Source organism: Homalodisca vitripennis, chromosome 1 (genome assembly GCF_021130785.1).
Source record: "Homalodisca vitripennis isolate AUS2020 chromosome 1, UT_GWSS_2.1, whole genome shotgun sequence".
Lineage (NCBI taxonomy): Eukaryota > Metazoa > Arthropoda > Insecta > Hemiptera > Cicadellidae > Homalodisca > Homalodisca vitripennis.
This window is the reverse complement of record NC_060207.1, coordinates 238,315,008-238,334,891: the sequence shown is the minus strand read 5'-3', so window position 1 is coordinate 238,334,891 and position 19,884 is coordinate 238,315,008. Positions and strand designations below refer to the sequence as shown.

At 33.8% G+C, this 19,884-nt stretch overlaps 2 protein-coding genes across 2 annotated transcripts in view; one reads left to right on the top strand and one right to left on the bottom strand.

Annotated features, from left to right (window-relative positions):
• LOC124353199 (thymidylate kinase) overlaps window positions 1-19,884 on the bottom strand; it is a 129,153-nt gene that overhangs the window by 21,153 nt on the left and 88,116 nt on the right. Inside the window, exon 3 of the mRNA XM_046803089.1 lies at window positions 4,474-4,629. Coding sequence (XP_046659045.1) covers window positions 4,474-4,603 — 130 coding nt within the window. The 5' untranslated portion in view covers window positions 4,604-4,629. The remainder of the gene's footprint in view (window positions 1-4,473; window positions 4,630-19,884) is intronic.
• The window catches only part of LOC124355301 (DNA polymerase epsilon catalytic subunit A-like), a 61,231-nt gene continuing 47,567 nt past the window's right edge, over window positions 6,221-19,884 (top strand). The window contains 11 exon segments of the mRNA XM_046806383.1: window positions 6,221-6,256; window positions 7,341-7,466; window positions 7,468-7,508; window positions 7,602-7,712; window positions 10,671-10,806; window positions 12,307-12,519; window positions 13,275-13,445; window positions 13,447-13,471; window positions 14,518-14,661; window positions 17,446-17,738; window positions 18,128-18,276. Coding sequence (XP_046662339.1) covers window positions 6,221-6,256; window positions 7,341-7,466; window positions 7,468-7,508; window positions 7,602-7,712; window positions 10,671-10,806; window positions 12,307-12,519; window positions 13,275-13,445; window positions 13,447-13,471; window positions 14,518-14,661; window positions 17,446-17,738; window positions 18,128-18,276 — 1,445 coding nt within the window.

The following is a 19,884-nucleotide window of genomic DNA, read 5'->3' as shown; positions in this document are numbered from 1 at the left end:
TTATCTATTGTATTGCTAAGCTGTTTTTACAGTAGCAACTACTTCTACTTTTACATTTCACGCCATAGGTTACATATTAAAAATATTATGCTGTATTATTATGTGCTGTTAAAAATGGATAATTACTATCATCCGAATTAGATGGTATTTATTAAAGAAAGTTAGTGAGTGTAATATAAAATCCTGTCCGTTCCCACTGGGATTTGCGCAGCCAAACAAACTGATCCACTATGTTGACTGCAGCGACCAAAGAATACCATAGACTGGCAACCGCGCACTGGATTTGAAGCCAGTAGGACCGATGTGTGGTGGGGGTAATATCACGTATCAACACTACTGCCGAGCGTCGTCGCGCCACCGCGCTCACCCTGTCAGTGCTGTTTTTGTTTGTTGTAGTGATACTTTGTTGCCGTTAGCACCGTCAGCCACGTGCATCTGATTCAGATTCAGATTCAGATTCAGAAATTCTTTATTCATAAAACAAATGCACAGATTGTACAATGAATAAGCGTCAATCATAGTTAATAAAAAAATTATCTAACATCAACTTATAAAATATTAACCAACATAAGCATTAGTACTAGGATTACTATTATAATTTTTTAAGTGTATTTCATGCACAGTTGCTAGAATAAAACATTCATTCATTATAAGTTATGGTAATAAATAGTTTATCTTATACATATAAACAGACACATACATACATAAATACATATACACAGACACATATACACGTAAATACATATAGACATGTTGAGCTAAACCAGTCAATTAGCCCTTTCAAAAAATTCTTGGAATGAAATATATAGGTCTATTTTAGTAGATATTCTTTAAGTTTAGTTTTGAAATTATTTGTGTTGTTAGTTTTCAACTCAATTGGTAAATGATTTAGAAACTTTTTCCCCATGTACGAGGTTTTCTTTTTATAAAATTCCAAGTGATGAGAATCATTAGATATATTGAACCGTGTATTATATTGATGTTTTCTTTCTGTTAAAGCAAGATTGCAGAAACGCACAACGTAATTTTATAGTTTCAAATATGTATAGATTGTAGACAGTAAATATTTGGAGTTCCCTAAAAATATGCTTAACTGAATCTCTCTCCTCTTTAATCTCTTTATAATTCTAATAGCGTTGCTTTTGTTTAACTAGAATTTTGTATAAATTATGTGATGTGGTAGCTCCATAGATAGCTATACCGTAAGCAATGTGGGAATTAAATGAGAGCATAATAAATTGATTTTAGAGATTCTACACTGCAAACCTTAGCCAATCGTCTCAGTGCATATAGGACCACTGGAAATTTTTTATTTAAAACATAGTCCACATGTTCATTCCAACTTAAGTTTTTATCTATAATCAATCCTAAAAAATTTTGTGCTATAGGAATTTAGCAATTGTTCTTCCTCAATGAAAATGTTGGGTTGAACCCTGTTTAGAGCTTGTTTTGTGGAAAAAGAGATAAAATTTGATTTGTTTGAGTTTAATAAAACGGTTTTTACTTATCAAGAAGTCTTTTATCATTGATAGACCTATAAAAGCGGACATCTTCAACACTTTCAAACACTTTTTCCTGAGATAACCCACATTTGTGTCATCAGCATATAAACAGACAGCAGAGCTTTCTCCAACCAATAAAGGCAACTGATTTATATAACAAAGAAAAAGAAGTGGACCTAATATTGATCCTTGTGGGACTCCATGCTTTACTGTTCTTAGTTTTGAATTGAATTTGTTTTTAAAACAATATCGAGTACTGTTTGAAACATGCTCTATTTCAACATATTGCATCCTATTTTGAAGGTAAGAACTAAACCATGCAAGTTCCTTTCCCATAACACCCAACATTTTAAGAGTACTTATTAATTTTACAATGTGACACACTGTCAAATGCTCTGGTCAAGTCCAGAAATACTCCAATCACGTGTTCTCCCTTATCCACTGAATTGATTATTGAATCAATAAACTCGATACCGGCGGTAATTGTAGATCGTCCAGATCGAAAACCGTGTTGTTGACTGTTTAAAGAAATTGTTAGATTTCCAGATAATTTAAAAATTGGTTATAAACAACTTTTTCATATATTTTTGATAAAACTGGGAGGAGAGACACTGGCCTATAACAGGCAGGATCATTTGGATCTCCCTTTTTAAAAAATAGGAATTACTTTAGCTATTTTTAGCTTATCTGGAAAAATTCCTGATATCAAAGAAGAATTGTCACGCCTCCTGCTCAGCTGGGGCGAAGGGGGTGTACTCAGGAACCAAACGCAGCTCAGATTACAGCAACTTTATTTAACTTAAAAACGACAAACACTTCCGAACCCACGGACACCACGCGTCACGACCATCCACTAGGCTAAGCCCTACACTAGATCGGCCCTCAGGGAGCTCGGACGTCCGCTCGCGCCGGAGTTCTCTCACGTACACACCGCCTCGGGCGCTCACCTTGCTGACCTCCCCCTCCAGTACTTCCAGACGGCGGGAACATGGGCCCCGACGTCACAGAATTAACCAAATGTATTAAGGGTTTTAATATTAGTGGACAGGACTGCTTTAGAACAATAATTGAAATTTCAATCAAATCCTGACGAATATTTGTTTTCAAATGATAAAATTATGCTTTTTAAGTCAACTTCATTTACTGGTTTAAATTTAAAGGTAGTTGAAATTTGGTTTGAGTGCTGAAATTCAATATTGCTTTCATGGTTGGTGGAGGAAATGCTCGGAAGTATTAAGCTATCAACTGCTTCAACAAAAAAATTATTAAAACTCAATTATTAAAACTCTGTATAACTCAACTACCCGCCGCCAACCCCAAGCGACCCTAAGGTCGCTAGCCTTGTTACGATGCCTTATTGCGTAGCATATGGTTGCAACAACACAACTAAAAAGAAAGTTGAAGGCATAACCTTTCATAGGTAAGTAAATTTACATTATAGATATAGAAACCAATTGTATAATACACGTAATGTTTCTATGTTATGTAATTGAAGTCAAACTCTTTACTTTCTTCAGCTTATGTTTAGTAGTTGTACACGAAAATGAAACATTAGTACTTTACGGCACTTTGTTTTTAAATGATTTGACTACATCGTTATTATTATTAACTTACCATGGTTATTATTATTTAATTATAAATCCGTATTATTAATATTAGGTACTATTTTGGAGAGTGGATAAATCTTAAAATTTAACTACGGGACGTTTTAATACAAATTTAATACCAAGGTTCTAGTTCATTGGATGTAACTCTTAATGTAACTCCATATTGTGCAGCGGGCGCTGCGCCATAAATTACGGTTCATTCCCACCTCGATTCTGAACAAACGGATCATCTCAAAAAATTATAAAAATTATTTTCATAAAATTTTGTTTATTATCTCAAACTTTCCCGCTGACAAAACTCACCTGACCAATAAATAAAAAAAGTAGTAGCCGACTAACTTTTTCATGTACAAAATTTTAATGTCAACTTATTTTACTTGTCTTTATATTTTTCTATCAAACCAATAAAAAACTATCCACTTTTGTTTTGTACCATGGTCTTGGTTACATTGTAATGTTTAATAGTACAAAATTTCAGAATTTTATCTCAACTCTAACTATATATACTAACGGTGTTAATGAAACACAGCGAATTAAATTTTGTGCCGGCAGCGGACATAGGTTCCGCTGAAGGGACCTATGAGGGGGCGGGGATCGGCTTCAACTCTTACAATGTGTTATGAATAGGGATTGCCAGTCTATGGTATTCTTTGGTCGCTGGTTGACTGTAACAGACGTGTTAATGCATCATTCATTAGAAGTAGTCAAGATCACTCAGTATACAGCCACAACTAAAGCACATTAAAATACTATCATAATTACTATGAAAATGACAATTATCCACTACAACAATGATTTCCAAAATTAATTTTCAATGGATTCTACGAACAATTTTAATAGTACAAGTTTTTATTATTTGAACAAGAACATATTTTTCCAACTTTTTGTCTTCCAAATATTAGATGAATTACCATTGATTATTCAATCTTTAAATTGCTATTCTCAAATGCCTCAATCATTTGTGATCAGACATATATTTTTCGCTCATGGCCAACACGGGAAGGCACAATTGATATCCAGCCAAATATAATCAAATGATTAAGGTAATGAGAATTATGATTTAAAGATAAACATTGAAATTATTCTTCCTATACTAGGACAATCATTCTTTCCGTAATCAGACAACATTGAAAAAATTGTTTTTTCAGAAACTTAAAACAGACTACAGAAGCATAAAAAAAAGAGTTTTTGAATTAATTATGGTAGTCGATAAATTCAATGTTCAACTAGATTACTTTGTAATAATTTGGCTGTCATTATAGTCAAATTTTCAATTTGATTTTATTTCCATAAACAGATGACATGCACTTGTTTAAATATCATGTTTTCTTATAAGTTCTTTGATAGACCTGAAAATTACTTACCAGGAAAGTTCATATACTTTGCTTTAGTGCCATTTTTCTCTAAAGAGGCCACAATTTTCTTGCACTGCGTTGTTTTGCCAGATCGATCACAGCCTTCAATCACAATAAGTGCTCCTCTTAGGTTTTTCATTTTAATTCTGTTTGTACTGTGTTATCCTAAAAAAAATCCATATTTATTAGTCATATTTTAGGAAATCTATCACAAATTCCAAGTTTTCATGTTGCTATCTCAACATTTCTAGACAAAAGTGACAACCGATAAGCGGATTTTCGAATTATGTTAATTATAGTTGTTTCAGAGGAGAGAACTGCCATTGCCATTTCTTAGTGTATCAATTGAATCAGCGTTATCAAAAGGTTCCCTCGGCATTGGTGATCTGCAAACAATTTTCATGTTTAGCCAAATTATTTGAAATCATCGTACAGGTACGATACGCACAACGCCTACTGATGGCACCAAAAAGTTCACAGCCGATCATCTGACAGTTGATCAATAAATTGATTGTCCATCTAATAGACAGACGATTCAAGATCAGCGATCTGTTTTCCCACACAAGTACAGTCAGAATCGGAACAATGAATTATTAACACAAAACATTTTGAACATTGCTCCCATTACGTACCGGATAAAAGGTGCAACGGAAAATGAAATCAACTGTTTCTTTAACAAGCAGGAATGAAAAATTATTTTTAAATAAAAGAATAAAGCAGTTTGAATAAAGTTTAAAAAGAATAAAGTTATACACTACTTTGTTTTTTCCATTTAATAAACACTTATAAACAGTGTTTAATTCATCAATAAACTGTTAATATTTAAATAATAAAAACATAGCTAAATCATACAATAATTTTAAAAACCAATAACGAAATTCAGTCTGACATTCTAGTTTTTCATTGTTTTGGTAGTCTAGATAATCAGTAATATTGAGAATTCGATTGTCGTAGTGACCACTTATTATACTGCAGCTGTTCGCTTATAGGGAAAACATTTTTGCCTAACAAAAATGGCAGCACGCTACTCTGAAGATTGTTTGTAAAGGAGTCCACACTCACCGAATACCAAACACTCACTGGCGAGCAATAAAATGTTCAGACAAAGACACAAGAACAATCTTTGTCTAGTGTGGACACATCTTTAACACGTTCACGACAACGTGTAACCCCAATCTTTCACAACTGCTGTTGTGTACCCAACAGGGTACACACCGGGCTTTCATAAAGCACGTTGTTCGCCCAAGGGGGTACACGTTGCTATGCATTTCCTTTTTTTTGTTTTTGTTGATTGCATATCTTGGTGGTTTTTTAAATATGATCCCGTGCTTAAATAAATACCTCTGACTATCTTGTAACTCATTGGGCACACGATTGCTTAATTTTTAAAGTAAATTAATTTTGTTATGTACCTGAGATGGCCTGAGCACAGGGATGAAATATACTAAGGTGAAAAGGATATTGTGAAGAAAATTGAACCATCAGCAATATTTCCAGTGACAACCACAGGAGATTAAAAATAGACGAACAGATTTTTAAACGAAAAGTGGGGAATTAACAAAGAATAAAATATGACTGAATCATAACACATGCTTTTTAACTGTGGAAGTTTCTATAATAACAATAGTATTCATAATTATTTGAGGTTTTATTTCAGATTATTATGTTTTTGGATAGAGTTGTAGGGAACATACATTTATATTCAACTTTCAGGGAATTTTTTATCATACCATGAAAACTTTTAGTATAATAGAATATGAAGAAAGAGGCCAAAGTTGTCAATAGCCCTGTAGTACACAGAAAACAATATTTTAATATAAATTTTAGGAGAGGGTCAAAGTTTACCATAACTCTGACCACCATTAAATTTTGAATTTTAGGAATATTTTAACTATGTCCAGTAATTTTAATTCTGATAATCGTAATATGTGATTATGCTTAAAAGACCTAATTAAAATAATAAGTTATATTTTGTTTAAACTTAATTAATTACATAGAGGCTACGATGTTGCCTGACACGATCCCAAAGCATGATGGAGCAACCGAGTCTTCTACACATAAAGCTTTTTTTTCAGATACTGCACGTAAGAAGAAGGTGAATTGGAGCTAAACAACATTCACATTGGGTAGGATACAATAAGTGGACCCGGTTTTTTTTTTATATCGAAGAATGTAATCATCGATACCTAATATTCGCATCTCAAATCCTAGCTTATCAATCGATATAGCATCTATAGTCCCCAATAACAAACATATGTTTTAAATTAAAATGTGAATTTAATATTAACAGTGATCAAACAAATTATTATAACCGAAATTAGGAAAGAAGACCGACCATAAGTTACATTTGTTTCTTTCCCACAAATTTCACATAATGGGTTTTTCTGTACGAGTCCTACATGTTGAAGCCACGAAAAACATGTCTTATCATCTTTCAAAGCAATGTTGTGTAGTTTTCTAAAATTCACTGTCATTTTTAATAATCAAATAATGTTACTTATGTAAAATTTAAATATTGCCTTACGTGTATTATTTGAAAGTGTTTACAGCTGTTGACATACTGTAGATTATTTAGTTGTTCAAAATAATTGATTAGTACAGATTGATTATATCGATGGTTATGATTGGGGGGTGGGGGGGGGGGGGGGTGGGGGGGGGGGGGGGTGGGGGGGGGGGGGGGTGGGGGGGGGGGGGGGTGGGGGGGGGGGGGGGTGGGGGGGGGGGGAAATTGCAACATTCTATATATAATTTAACTAACAATTACAAAGTACATTTTTGTTACATGTGAATTTATTTATTAGCACTCTTCCTATTGCTGTGCAAAATATACAAACACGTTATGTTACTTACAACTTTAGGGAGTATGCATGTTTTAGGTAAGGCCTCACATTTTTGTGACTTACAACGGAGACTTCTTCGACTGGCCGTTTGTTGAGACTCGAGCTGCAGTCTACAACCTGAACATGAAGCAGGAGATTGGCTTCTCGCGTAACAAGGAGGTGAGTGTACGCTTGTAGACCGGCCATGCACATGGATTGTCTATGGTGAGAGCGTCTTTTGTTACTGGTTTAGTGGAAGTGTTACAAGTATCGTAACTATTGAAATATACCCATGTTATATTGTCTGTTGTATTGTAGTTGGGTAAAGCGAGACTCTTACCTACCCGTGGGCTCACAGAACCTAAAGGCCGTGGCGAAGGCCAAGCTGAGGTACGATCCGGTGGAGTTGGACCCTGAGGATATGTGCAGGTAGATATCGTAATCAAATTGAATTGTTCAAGAATTCAATGAACATTTTGCTTTAGCTGCAGAGAAACTTAAACAAACTTCCAAAAGTATACCCTATAACAAGGATATGATTTTTCATAATATGAAACAAACGCCTCATGAATTCAAATTTTTAACTGTAAAAAACAAAGATGTATCAAAAAGCCATAATGAAATTAAAAAATACAAATTCCACAGGATGGGATGATGTTCCTACCTTCCTTATAAAAAAAGTTAATCCCTACATCTGCACCCAACTATGTACATTAATTAATTTCTCTTTTATGAAGAGCGAATTTCCTGACAGACTGAAATATTCGGTGATAACACCTATATTTAAAAAAGGAAAACAGAGCTCACATTGAAAACTATCGCCCAATTTCAGTTCCCATAGTTTTTTCAAAAATTTTTGAAAGTGTTTGTAAATTCTCAGTTGACTGGATATTTGGAACAATATGACTTATTTCATAAAAATCAATTTGGCTTTAGGAGAGGTCATGGGCACTGAAGAGGCCCTTGCTCATTTGGTAAATGAGGTTTCTCAAGCCTTGGATGAGTCGCGGGCCACTGCTGGTGTGTTCTGCGATTTATCTAGCGCTTTTGATTGCGTTATACATAACAATCTTATTAAAAAATTGGAATTTTATGGTGTGAGAGAATTAAACTGGTTTAGGTCTTATTTCCAATCTAGGAAACAGAAAACTTTGATTAAAATTGGAAGCATAAAATATGAATCTGAATGGAAGTCTGTAAGTAAGGGGGGTGCCTCAGGGAATCCATTTTAGGCCCAACATTATTTTTAATTTATATAAATGACCTACAGGAAGTAACAGATGAAGGTTTAATATTGTATGCTGACAATACAACAGCAATAGTAAAAGACCTAAACACTGTAAGTTTGCATTGTAAAATCTCATCACTTATCTTAAAATTAAATAATTGGTTTCAATCTAAATGGTTTATTTTTAAACAGCAAAAAAATCAGAAATTGTTCATTTTAAAACACACCAAAATAAATCTATTCTTCAGACCGTGAATTTCAATGATGAATCGGTAGGTGTTTCTAATACAGTAAAGTTTTTAGGATTATACATTGACAAAAACATTAATTGGAAACATCATATTGAAAAATTGGAAAATAAGCTGAGCTCTGCGTGTTTTGCCTTAAAAGTTTTACAAAATATTGTGAGTTTTCAAGTGATGATGACAGTGTATTATGGTTATTTTTTTCCTCACATGAAATACGGTATATTGGCATGGGGTTCTTCCCCCAAAGCAATTTCTATTTTTATATTGCAAAAAAGAGCTTTGAGAATCATAACAAAATTAAATTTTAGATCATCTTGTAGGTCTATATTTAAAACAGTTAAATTTATTGACCATTCCATCACTTTATATATATGAGGTCTTAATGTATACCCATAAAAACTTACTTAATAATATCACCACAAAAGATCATGATTATAATACAAGACAGAGAGACAGACTTACATACCCAATCCATAGAACTAAATTATTTGAAATGTCCCCTTATTTACAAAGGACTAAAGTTTTATAATAAAATTCCAATATCTCTATCCTCTTTGCCTCCAGAAAAGTTCTCTGTAAAATTAAAACATATTTTAATAGAGAAAGAATATTATTCAGAAGCTGATTTTCTAAATGATGCAACCTTCATTAATTAAATTACCCCCAACCGTATCAAAACATTTTTGATGTATATATATTAATTCCACTGTATTTATTTTATCACTAATTATTTTTAAATGTGTTTTATGTTTTGTAAATTATTTTATTTTAGTGTAATAATAGCTACATCTATCTTTATTTAATTTTAATATGAATTATAATCTGTACCTGTATCATTAGAGTTTACTGTTTTATATACTGGATCACTGTTTGTGCGATTAATATTGATTATTTATCAATGAATTGTTAATTATGTTTATAACTTTTTTTTTAATTAGGTTTAGTATATTTTAAACTATATTGACGAGTCACCTGTTCATTGTAGATTTTATCTACTACATTTATGTAACGTTATGTGACAATTAATTTCTGATTCTGATTCTGATTGACTATCATATTTTTTAAAATAATTTATTAATTTCCTTAAATTACTGAGGCCGTTCTGTGGGAACTATGAACCATATGTGTTTTTACCTTTACACAAAACAATTCTTGTCCATTTATTTGACGCTAAATAAATAGTCAAATTTATTTTGTATATTATTAGTAGGTGAGGTGCGTTAAATGCCAATCTCAGTAGACAAAACACGCATAAGAGAAACTAAATTTGATAGGTTTACCTGGTATTTGTATTTTCAACACAAAATTGTGAACAAAAAGGTGTGCTGGTAAGAAAGATCTGATCAAATCCTAATGGCGTTAAATAAACTAATTCAGTGCAATTTAGCAAAATTTAACTAAGTCTAATTAATTAATTAACTCTTTGATTCTATAGACAGTTGTAATTTATGTGGGCTATTTAGAAAAGTAAGGAACGTTTCAGAATTAAAAAACCAAAAGTACAAGAATTAAATTGTATTATATGCTACTACTTTTGTAGATAATTACCATAGAAATTCAAGAATTTATCATAGCGGTGGACAAGCTTTGTAATTCCTGTGTACTCTGATTTAAGAGAGCTGCCCACCCTTTAACCGTAAGGAGAGATAAACATTTTGGATAGTCTTAATCCTGAGGCTCTACTCCAATTAATGTGTCTTATCCTCTTTTCCCAATCTTTAACAAGAGCTTTGCTGTTGGAGAAGGCTATCCCGCAACCTGGCTCAGGTCCCACCATTATGGACAACCGCTCCCTTTTTGGCGAGGATGTCTGCTTATTCATTTCCATGAATGTCCTCAGTTAGTTAATGTATTGAAAGCAGGAGAACACACAAACTTTGTAATCACCCGCCGAATGCTGATGTTTTCCAGATTGGCCTCAGAGGAACCACAAGTACTCTCCAATTATTCAGTGTCCGATGCCGTAGCCACATACTACCTGTACATGAAGTATGTCCATCCATTCATCTTCGCTTTGTGTACCATCATTCCCATGGAACCAGACGAGGTAACGTTCTTAATACAGTATTCACGGAAGCTATAGTTTCGAACTATACAATCTTATTCTGTAGAATGTTAAATATAGTTTTGTGTAGGAACCTATTAATCCATAATACGTATAAGATGTATATCCCCAAAGCAAACTATTTTAGGTACTTCAGACCAAAAAATAGGTAATTTGAATTTGAATTTAAAATTAATTTACTGGTGTTATTAATAAACGAAAACTTATAAAAAGTAACACTCTTGACTGCATGATGAAATGTCATTATTTTAAAAATTAATATTGATTTGGATAATTATATAGGAGTAAAAATAAATAAAGTTCATTATTTAAGTACTTTCCAAACTAAATAATATTTTGTATTTAATTTTAAATTTTGTTCTGTGTATGGAGAAGACATTCAAAGCTGTAATGCTCTTAAAAATAATGCCAGATATTTTGTGAAGAACAACCCAATGTTTACGATTGGAAAGCGAAGTGGCCAACCTGTGTTTTACCCATGACCTCGCGCCGAAACAAATAAATCATAACGTTAAGGGAAAATTAAAGGTTTACAATCACAGATCCAGTGTATAAAACTGTAACTGAGGAACATGCATATCATAAATTCTTTGCCCGATGGGTACCCAAACTCTTAGACTGATCAACCCAAAACAAAGAGAATGTTAGCAGCCCTAAATTTACTTCTCCGGTACCTTAAAGAAGGTGATGTTTTTTTCCAAGCACATAGTGACTGATAATAAAACATGGATGTCTCATGTCAAGGTCAAACAAATAAGACAATCAGGTTGAAAAACCACTGCGATCGGTTATGTGCACAGATGGGAGAATTTTTATTTAATAGTTACTGAAAAGTTTGCTAGATAAGTACTTAATTTATAAACAAACACTGCAATAATTATTAAATTTTATTTTATTTGAGGCCTTTCGTGTTCAAGGAACACATCATCAGACCAATAATAACTGAAATAAAAGTGGTTAAAGTAATAATACAAACATTTTAGGCCTAAAAAAAAACACGTCATTAAAAATACAAAGAGAGAAAATTTTAATGACCAGGAACTATGTCTGCTGTATTCCATATATATTATTATATTCCAACAAGAAGAAGCGGGTAGAATATATCGAGATAAGTGTTACATAAATGTTATAATATGTTAAAAAAAAAAAAATAGTTGTATAGAGCTGCTTATTCTAACACATAATAATTTTAAAAAGCTGTAAAAATCATATGCAATTTTTAATTTGTTTGAATTAGCTTACTTTCTGAACGATCCTCTTTTTTCTGAGAAATTACCTTAGTAGTATAAACTACTATCAATTCTGTGTTTATAATTTTATTATTTTTGTAGTCAGTAATATTCACTAAGGAAATGTTGTTCAATTTAGAGAACAAATCTAATACACTGTATTTACTTGGCTTGTTTAAAAAAAAATTGATACCTTTTTTAAATAGTATTTATTTCAAAAACACCAATAGTATATTTATTTGACTGCCTGCAGGTACTCAGGAAAGGGTCAGGGACTCTTTGCGAAGCGTTGTTGATGGTGGAGGCATTCCACGCGAACATCGTGTTTCCCAACAAACAGGAATCAGAGCTGAACAAGTTGACAGACGACGGACACGTATTGGACCAGGAGACATACGTGGGCGGCCACGTGGAGGCTTTGGAGTCTGGGGTTTTCCGAGCGGATCTCCCTTGCCGCTTCCGGATGGTGAGGAATTTTTGCTCTTCTCTTCTCTGGGTAGATTTAACTCTCAACAGCAAAAGCACAAGTTTTATCCAATTTCCGTCTTTTATTCCATTTAGTCCACACACAGACTGATGTTGCTATTGTGTTACCCTTAACATAATAGTCTCCACTTTTTACTTGTCTGTGGCTTGTCTTTTTAGGAATTAAGCTCATGTACAATTCATAATGCTATTTATGTTTTTATCAAAAACAAATAGAATTATATTATAGTGTGATTAGATTGTTACAGAACAATAAGAAAACTTGCAAATATGATATGTTAATAGGTTAAGAAAAATGCCACAACTTTTTTATCTTTTCAACGATTACAGTGGATGAGAAACCATTTGTTTTAGAATAAAATTTATGAATATTTTTAATTCTAGTACATTTTTAATCTAGGAAGTAGTTTTTAAAAAATTCAACATCAAAGATTTTTACAAGCCGCGGTTTTGAATTTTGTTAATTAAACATTTTTAATTTTTTTAAAATTGACGATCTTCACTAGTTTAGTAGCGTATGTTGAAAATTGTAACTTTCTACCTTTAATGGTTGTTTAGGAAAAAATTATAATGTAAAAAACACAAACAGGCATACATATGGAAAACCATGCATTTTAGAACATACATTTATAGAAACATTTTGATTTCTTTTTACCCCAGGAACAATTTCCTGAAGTTTGACGGTGTATTTCAGTTACACCCTGTATATATAACCAATCATGTTACATTGTGCAGGTGCCTGAGGCATTTGACAAGTTGATAGCGACTGTGGAAAGAGCTCTGAGTCATGCCATAGAAGAGGAGGAGAAGATCCCGTTGTCCAGTGTTACCAACTTTGCTGAGATTACTGCCGACATCAAGTCCAAGTTGGCTGACCTGCGGGAGACCCCTTGTCGTATGGAGAAATCCGATCATTTATCATTTGGATGTCGGTTAGTACATCAGTGTAATTGTTTTATGTGGTTGGATTACGTATAAAGTGTAATATGAAGGGAAATTATGATAACCGATACAATGAACCATTCTGCAACCTATACGATTGTTTGAAGGGTAATAAATGTGGTCACACCAATAAACCTGAAAGACTAAACTGGCACAAGAAATAAAAGGGATAAACCAATTTTACATTTTCTTTCTGTTAAACGTTGAAAAGTGGATTTGCTTTTTTTTCAAGCCTCAACCCTTTCTCTTAATTACAATAACAGTTAAACAACTCAGCACTGATAAACTAACCCCATAGGCAACTTTCTCTTTCAAAGTACAGGCAGGCAAAGGTCACTCAGAATGGTTTTGAGAATGAATTTCCACTCTATTAAATATAAAATGTTCAATCATATTTCTAATAATTTTATAGCTTTTTTATATCAATCTACAACTTCATTTTCAAACAAAGAATTTTATTGTAAGGGATATGTTTAATATCTATAAATTATTTTAACCTGTTCATTATTATGAGAATTATTTATTGCTGAATTAATGTAAATAACATTAATGTAGATGTTTTTATGTAAAACAATATGCGTGTAAAGTACGTTTAATATAATCAAAAACCGTTTTTTTTTCTTAATCAGATTTTCTCCCTCGATTAGCAATGCTACAGGGTTAGATATAGTTATACATATACTGCAGTGTAATCAATGCTTTTTTGAAAATTAATAAATTTTGAATTTGAAAAAAAATTAGTTTTAGCAAATTTAATTTCAGACAATTTTAATTATACGTTTTTAATGTATTAGTTAGTAACAAAAAGCTTAGCTAACTAGCTCCGCTTTGACTGTCCCAAATATCAACAACGAGCGAAACTAGTCAACAGCTTGTACGTACTAGTTGCCCTTCTTTCAACTAGTATGTACAAAGATGATGTTGTTCAGATAAATCTTTGCATATTTTTTAACCGTTTGGATGGTAGGTTTTCAATGCAACATCCACATCTTGGAATCTTCCGATGCTCTGTAATGACTTGTACATATTTCTCCAGGTGCCATGTACCCCAACATTATCCTGACAAACCGCCTGCAGCCGTCGGCGATGGTGGACGAGACCACGTGTGCTGCCTGTGATTTCAACCGTCCCGGTGCCGCGTGCCAACGCCATATGGCTTGGATGTGGAGGGGAGAGTTCAGTGAGTACTTAATGATGTAATTTAAAGTGCATTTTTTTAAAATAAAATTTGTTATAAAAAAAAATAAATAAATACCTTTAATTTTTTGTGGTTTATTTGTTCAATTCTACGTAATAATTTATATTTCATATGCCAAAGCTTCAATATCAGAGTTTAATAACTGATTTTAAAGAAGCATATACAACCCAGAACATATTAAACATATAATAAAACAGAATAATGGCTCAGTGTCAACAAAATTAAAAGGTTCTTACTGAAACAACACTGTAAAATAAATCCCTTAAATAGTACTAGAGAATATTTATACCTCAATGACTGACTGTCGTAATTTGTCTTAATAATTAAATAAGGCAAAACAAGAATTAATTAACCTGTTCATTATTATGAGAATTATTTATTGCTGAATTAATGTAACTAACATTAATGTCAATGTTTTATGTAAAACAATATGCGTATAAAGTACGTTTTTGAACATTTTTTCACTGAACATGTAATTAAAAATTATTAATACGAGGGGTATCCAAAAAGTAAGTTTCCCTGTTCTGTAAAAAGACGCGTACGTAACACAGCGTGCAGCTGTGGGCGGGGATATGTAGCGCGGTTCGGTTGGCAACAGGTGCGCCGGTCACTGGCCCATTGTCACGCTTCTCAGTCAGTTGCTGCCCAAACATCATGGAGACTCCACTGCGTTCTGCCGCCAGTTGCGAAGTCCGTAGTGTTATTCGTTTCTTGACCGCCAAAAACGAAACTGCCGTTTAAAATTCATCGTCAGTTTTGTCAAGTGTATGGTGAACATGTTATGTCCGTTCAGATGGTCCGTCGTTGGCGTGCAATGTTTTTGGAAGGAAGAGAAAATGTTCATGACGATGAGCGTAGTGGCCCGACCGGCCAATTCTCGGCAACCTGACGTCATTAATGGTGTACGAGCAGTTACTGACAATGATAAGCGAGTGACTCTCGATGAAATTATGGATAAACTGCCGTCAAGTGTTGAAGTTAGCCGCTTATCTGTGCACAATATCATGACAGAAGATCTTCAGCTTGCAAGTGTGTGTGCAAGATGGGTGCCTCGCTTATTGAGCAATGCCCATAAACAACAACGAATGGCTGCTGCCCAGTCTTTCTTGAGATTGTTTGACGATGAAGATGAAAACCTTTTCAGTAGAATAGTCACTGGTGATGAAACATGGATTCACCACTCAACTCCAGAGACCAAACGCCAGAGTATGGTGTGGCAAAAAAAAGGAGAGGCAGCTCCTCAAAAAGCCAAAGTTTTTGAGTCGGCAGGAAAGGTAATGGCTAAGAAAGAAAGAGAGAAAGAAAGAAACACTTCTTTATTGAGGCGAAATTAGGACCACATGGTCCTTTCTTACATTTAACCTCTTAAAAAATTAATCTTAATAATGTAAATTAAGGCTAATTAACTATAGCTTACACTTACAGTATTCCATTCACTCTTCCATTCACACAGTCACGATTCAAAGAGTAGCCCCGCCGCCCGCCACGATGGCTACAGTTTTTTGGGACTGCCGTGGAGTGTTATTGATTGACTATCTTCCTCGTGGCGAAACCATAAATGCAGAAAGGTATTGTGAAGTTGACTTCGGCGGGCAATACAGAATATACGGCACGGACTTTTGTCGCGCACGGTTCTGCTTATTCAAGATAACGCCCGACCACACGCTGCTCGTGCAACAATGGAACTTTTGAGGAAATTTAAGTGGGATGTTTTTGGTCATCCTCCATACTCACCAGATCTTGCGCCTAGCGATTTTCATCATCTGTTTCCGGAGCTGAAAAGACACCTTGGCGGTCGGCGATTTGCCAACAGCGATGACCTTCGAAATGAAGTGGATACTTGGCTTAAAAATTTGGCGGGGTGAATTTTGTGATGCTGGAATAAAAAAAAACTACTTCCTAGATACCAAGAGTGCTTAGAAAGGGATGGTAACTACTATGTAGAAAAATAAGATATGATGTAAAAAGTTGAATAAATGTGTTTCAGTTATTTTTTGAGTCTTTTTAACTTTTTCATAATTAATGGAAACTTACTTTTTGGATACCCCTTGTATCCTTACAGCACATCATTTTTCAACAATTTAATTACTTTCCTTTAAATAAGATGATGACTCTTATTTAAAATATAATTGAATTTGTGACCTTTTGTTTCTCTGGTTTGTCATTTTAAATTCTTGACGGTTGTTTAATTATTTTTATTTAAAGATCAAACTATTCTTTATGAAACATTGTCCTCTTTGAGTATCAAAATTCAATTTCTAGTTTTGTTTAAATGTATATTTAATTTTCAATCAAAAACTTATAAAGTGGTATATCTGGCACATGATTTCATGTTCCTAAATGCTGAACATATTCTGTCGTTGAATTGTAAAACAGATAATTTTAGTTGGTTTAATTGCAACTTTTTTTAACTTCTGTGTTGTAATTTGGTTGTTATTAAATTTGAATATGAATAATGAACTAAACTATAACTTTTTATAACCTATGAGTATTTTATACAATTTATTTTCATTTGGTACAGGCTAACATGTTCTGTAGATGTACATAACTATTAACATCACATTAAATTCAGAAGGTTGTCTTTAAATACCAAAATGGTAGCAGTTTTAAAATCGTAACATGTTTTTCATGAAATTGATTCTACAATGTTTTGATCAATATTATTTCTCAATGCCAGCAACAAGGAACGAATTTGAAGGAAGGAATCGTAACACGATTTTCATGAAATCGATTCTACAATAGTTTTTTATCAATGTTACTTTTCAGTGCCAGCAACAAGGAACGAGTTTGAGCGAATCAAACAGCAGTTAGAGACAGAGAAGTTCCCATCTCTGTTCCCTGGAGGGCCAGCGCGGGCGTTCCATCAGCTTGGCAGGGAGGAGCAAGCGGCAGTGGAGAAAAAGCGGCTCAGCGAGTACTGCCGCAAGGCGTACAAGAAAACTCACGTTACTCGAGTAGAAGAGCGAACCACCACAATCTGCCAGAAAGAGAACTCCTTCTACGTTGACACCGTCAGGGCGTTCAGAGACAGGCGATACGAATATAAGGGCTTGAATAAGGTATTATATTCTTTGTTTGAAGTTTGTTTTTGAGGATGGAAGGATTGTGAAGGAAACATGATTTTTCCAGTCATTTGCCATCATTCAAAGATTTGTTGTATTACTGAACGATGGCATATATCCAGAAAGATTCTGTTTCCTTCACAAGTATTATACTAGGTTTTTTTTAATTCGCAGATAATGAAAAAACCTTCAGCAATGGCTTGAACTATCTTGTATCAGTCAAATTATTTGGAAAGAAATGCCATTTTAAATTTCAAGTATGTAATTTTCAAGCAGTTTCTCTCTTTACTTCTAGCTAATCCTCGTGTTTTCAGGCCTTCTAGAATTTCATCATACCAGATTGAGGGGATGAGGATGCTGTGTAAAAGAGTGTTTACTGTCCACAGGTAGCCAAGAAGCAAGTGGCTGAAGCTATAAAGAAGGGAGATGCAGGGGAAATCAAATCAGCCAAGAACAGAGAAGTCCTCTATGACTCTCTACAACTGGCACATAAGTGTATTCTCAACTCGTTTTACGGATATGTCATGAGAAAAGGGTAAGATTTTGTTGTCATGTTTTAGATTTTAATCAGTGTTTATGAAGTTGCTGTTCAATGCTTTTTATTGGCTGAGCGATAGCAAAGCTATCACTTGGGGGTGAAAAAATTTAACTTTTGCATGATATTTTGAGAAAAAATTGACCAATACACTAGACATTTTGTATGAAGCTTAGGCCTATATAGGCAACATCAAATTCGATCGTGGTGAATCTTCTTCATTGGAATTTGGCTGAGCTTAATTTTTTTCTGTATATTTTGAAAATGGACTGAGCTAAAGACTTTGAATTTTGCATATTTTGCTATTACTTTAGGGGCTGATGAAATTCTTCTTCTGGTGGTTTGTCTGCAGAATTACTATTAAGAACGAAATGTGTTATATACTTGAAATTTTTGCATGCACTTTCATTTCTACGTAGACAACATAAAGTTTGATGATGGTTGATCCATCCATGGGATGTGTCCGAACATTAGTGAGAGCCATAAGCTATACAGAAGACATGGAGGGTTGGCTGTAGGGATAATATTAGCTTCAGCCATTACAATCTTTGAACAAGTGAAGGCTAGTAATTTTCCAGTCCATAAATCACCCACGTTTAGGCATACAAAACAGCCTTTTGACACTAAGGGAGCATCACTCGCTCCAACCATGATCTTCTACAATGATCTAAACTCGGCCCAAAAACCACTACCTCCCCCCCATCATGGTAACACTATTCTTTAAATGACTACTTAACCTGTGATATTAGTACTTTAGTTTTTTAATAATTAAGATTTCGTTAATAGTTATATCTCCTGTTATTTATTTCATCATCATCATCTGACGTTTCCGTTATCACGGGTCGTCGTACACAGCCTCCTCCACTTTGTCTGTCATTCCAGGTCTCCTCTTCCTCCACCTGCTTTTTCTGTAGTCCCCTTCTCTCTATGTCTTTCCACACTTGGTCCTCCCATCTTCCTCTTGGTCTTCTTCTTCCTCTTTCCTCCTTCTCCAGTGCCATTCTAGGCATTCTGTTATCTCCCATCCTCTTCACATGCCCCATCCATTGTATTCTTCTTCTTTCCATTGTCTCTTGCAGTGAAACTACCTTCAATCTCTCTCTAGTTATTTCGTTCCTTATTCTATCTCTTCTTGTAGTCTTCTCTATCCCTCTTAAAAATCTCATTTCTGCAGCTTACAATCTGCTTAAATCATTTTTAGTCCACGTCCATGTCTCTGCTCCATATAATAAAATTGGTTGGAAATAAGATTTATACATCAATACTTTTGATTCTTTCCCAATGTTCCTACTCCACACAATCTTCTTCACCATATTTTTTGTTATTTATTTATTGTTGTTAAATTTATTTTATTGTTACTTTTTATTTGTTTTATTGTTACTTATTTATTGTTATTTAATTTATACTGTATATAATGCTTTAGTTATGTTATATGTATTTAGCGAGATGCTGCTAACATCATATTTGCTTTTATTTTCTTTTTAATGAGCAAATTGTGGCGTTATTCACATTTACCATGTATATATAAAAATTTACTTTGACTTATTTTGTATTTTTTAATCATTACACTTGTCTTATGGGATTTTAAAGGTGTGATAGGAGTCGGCC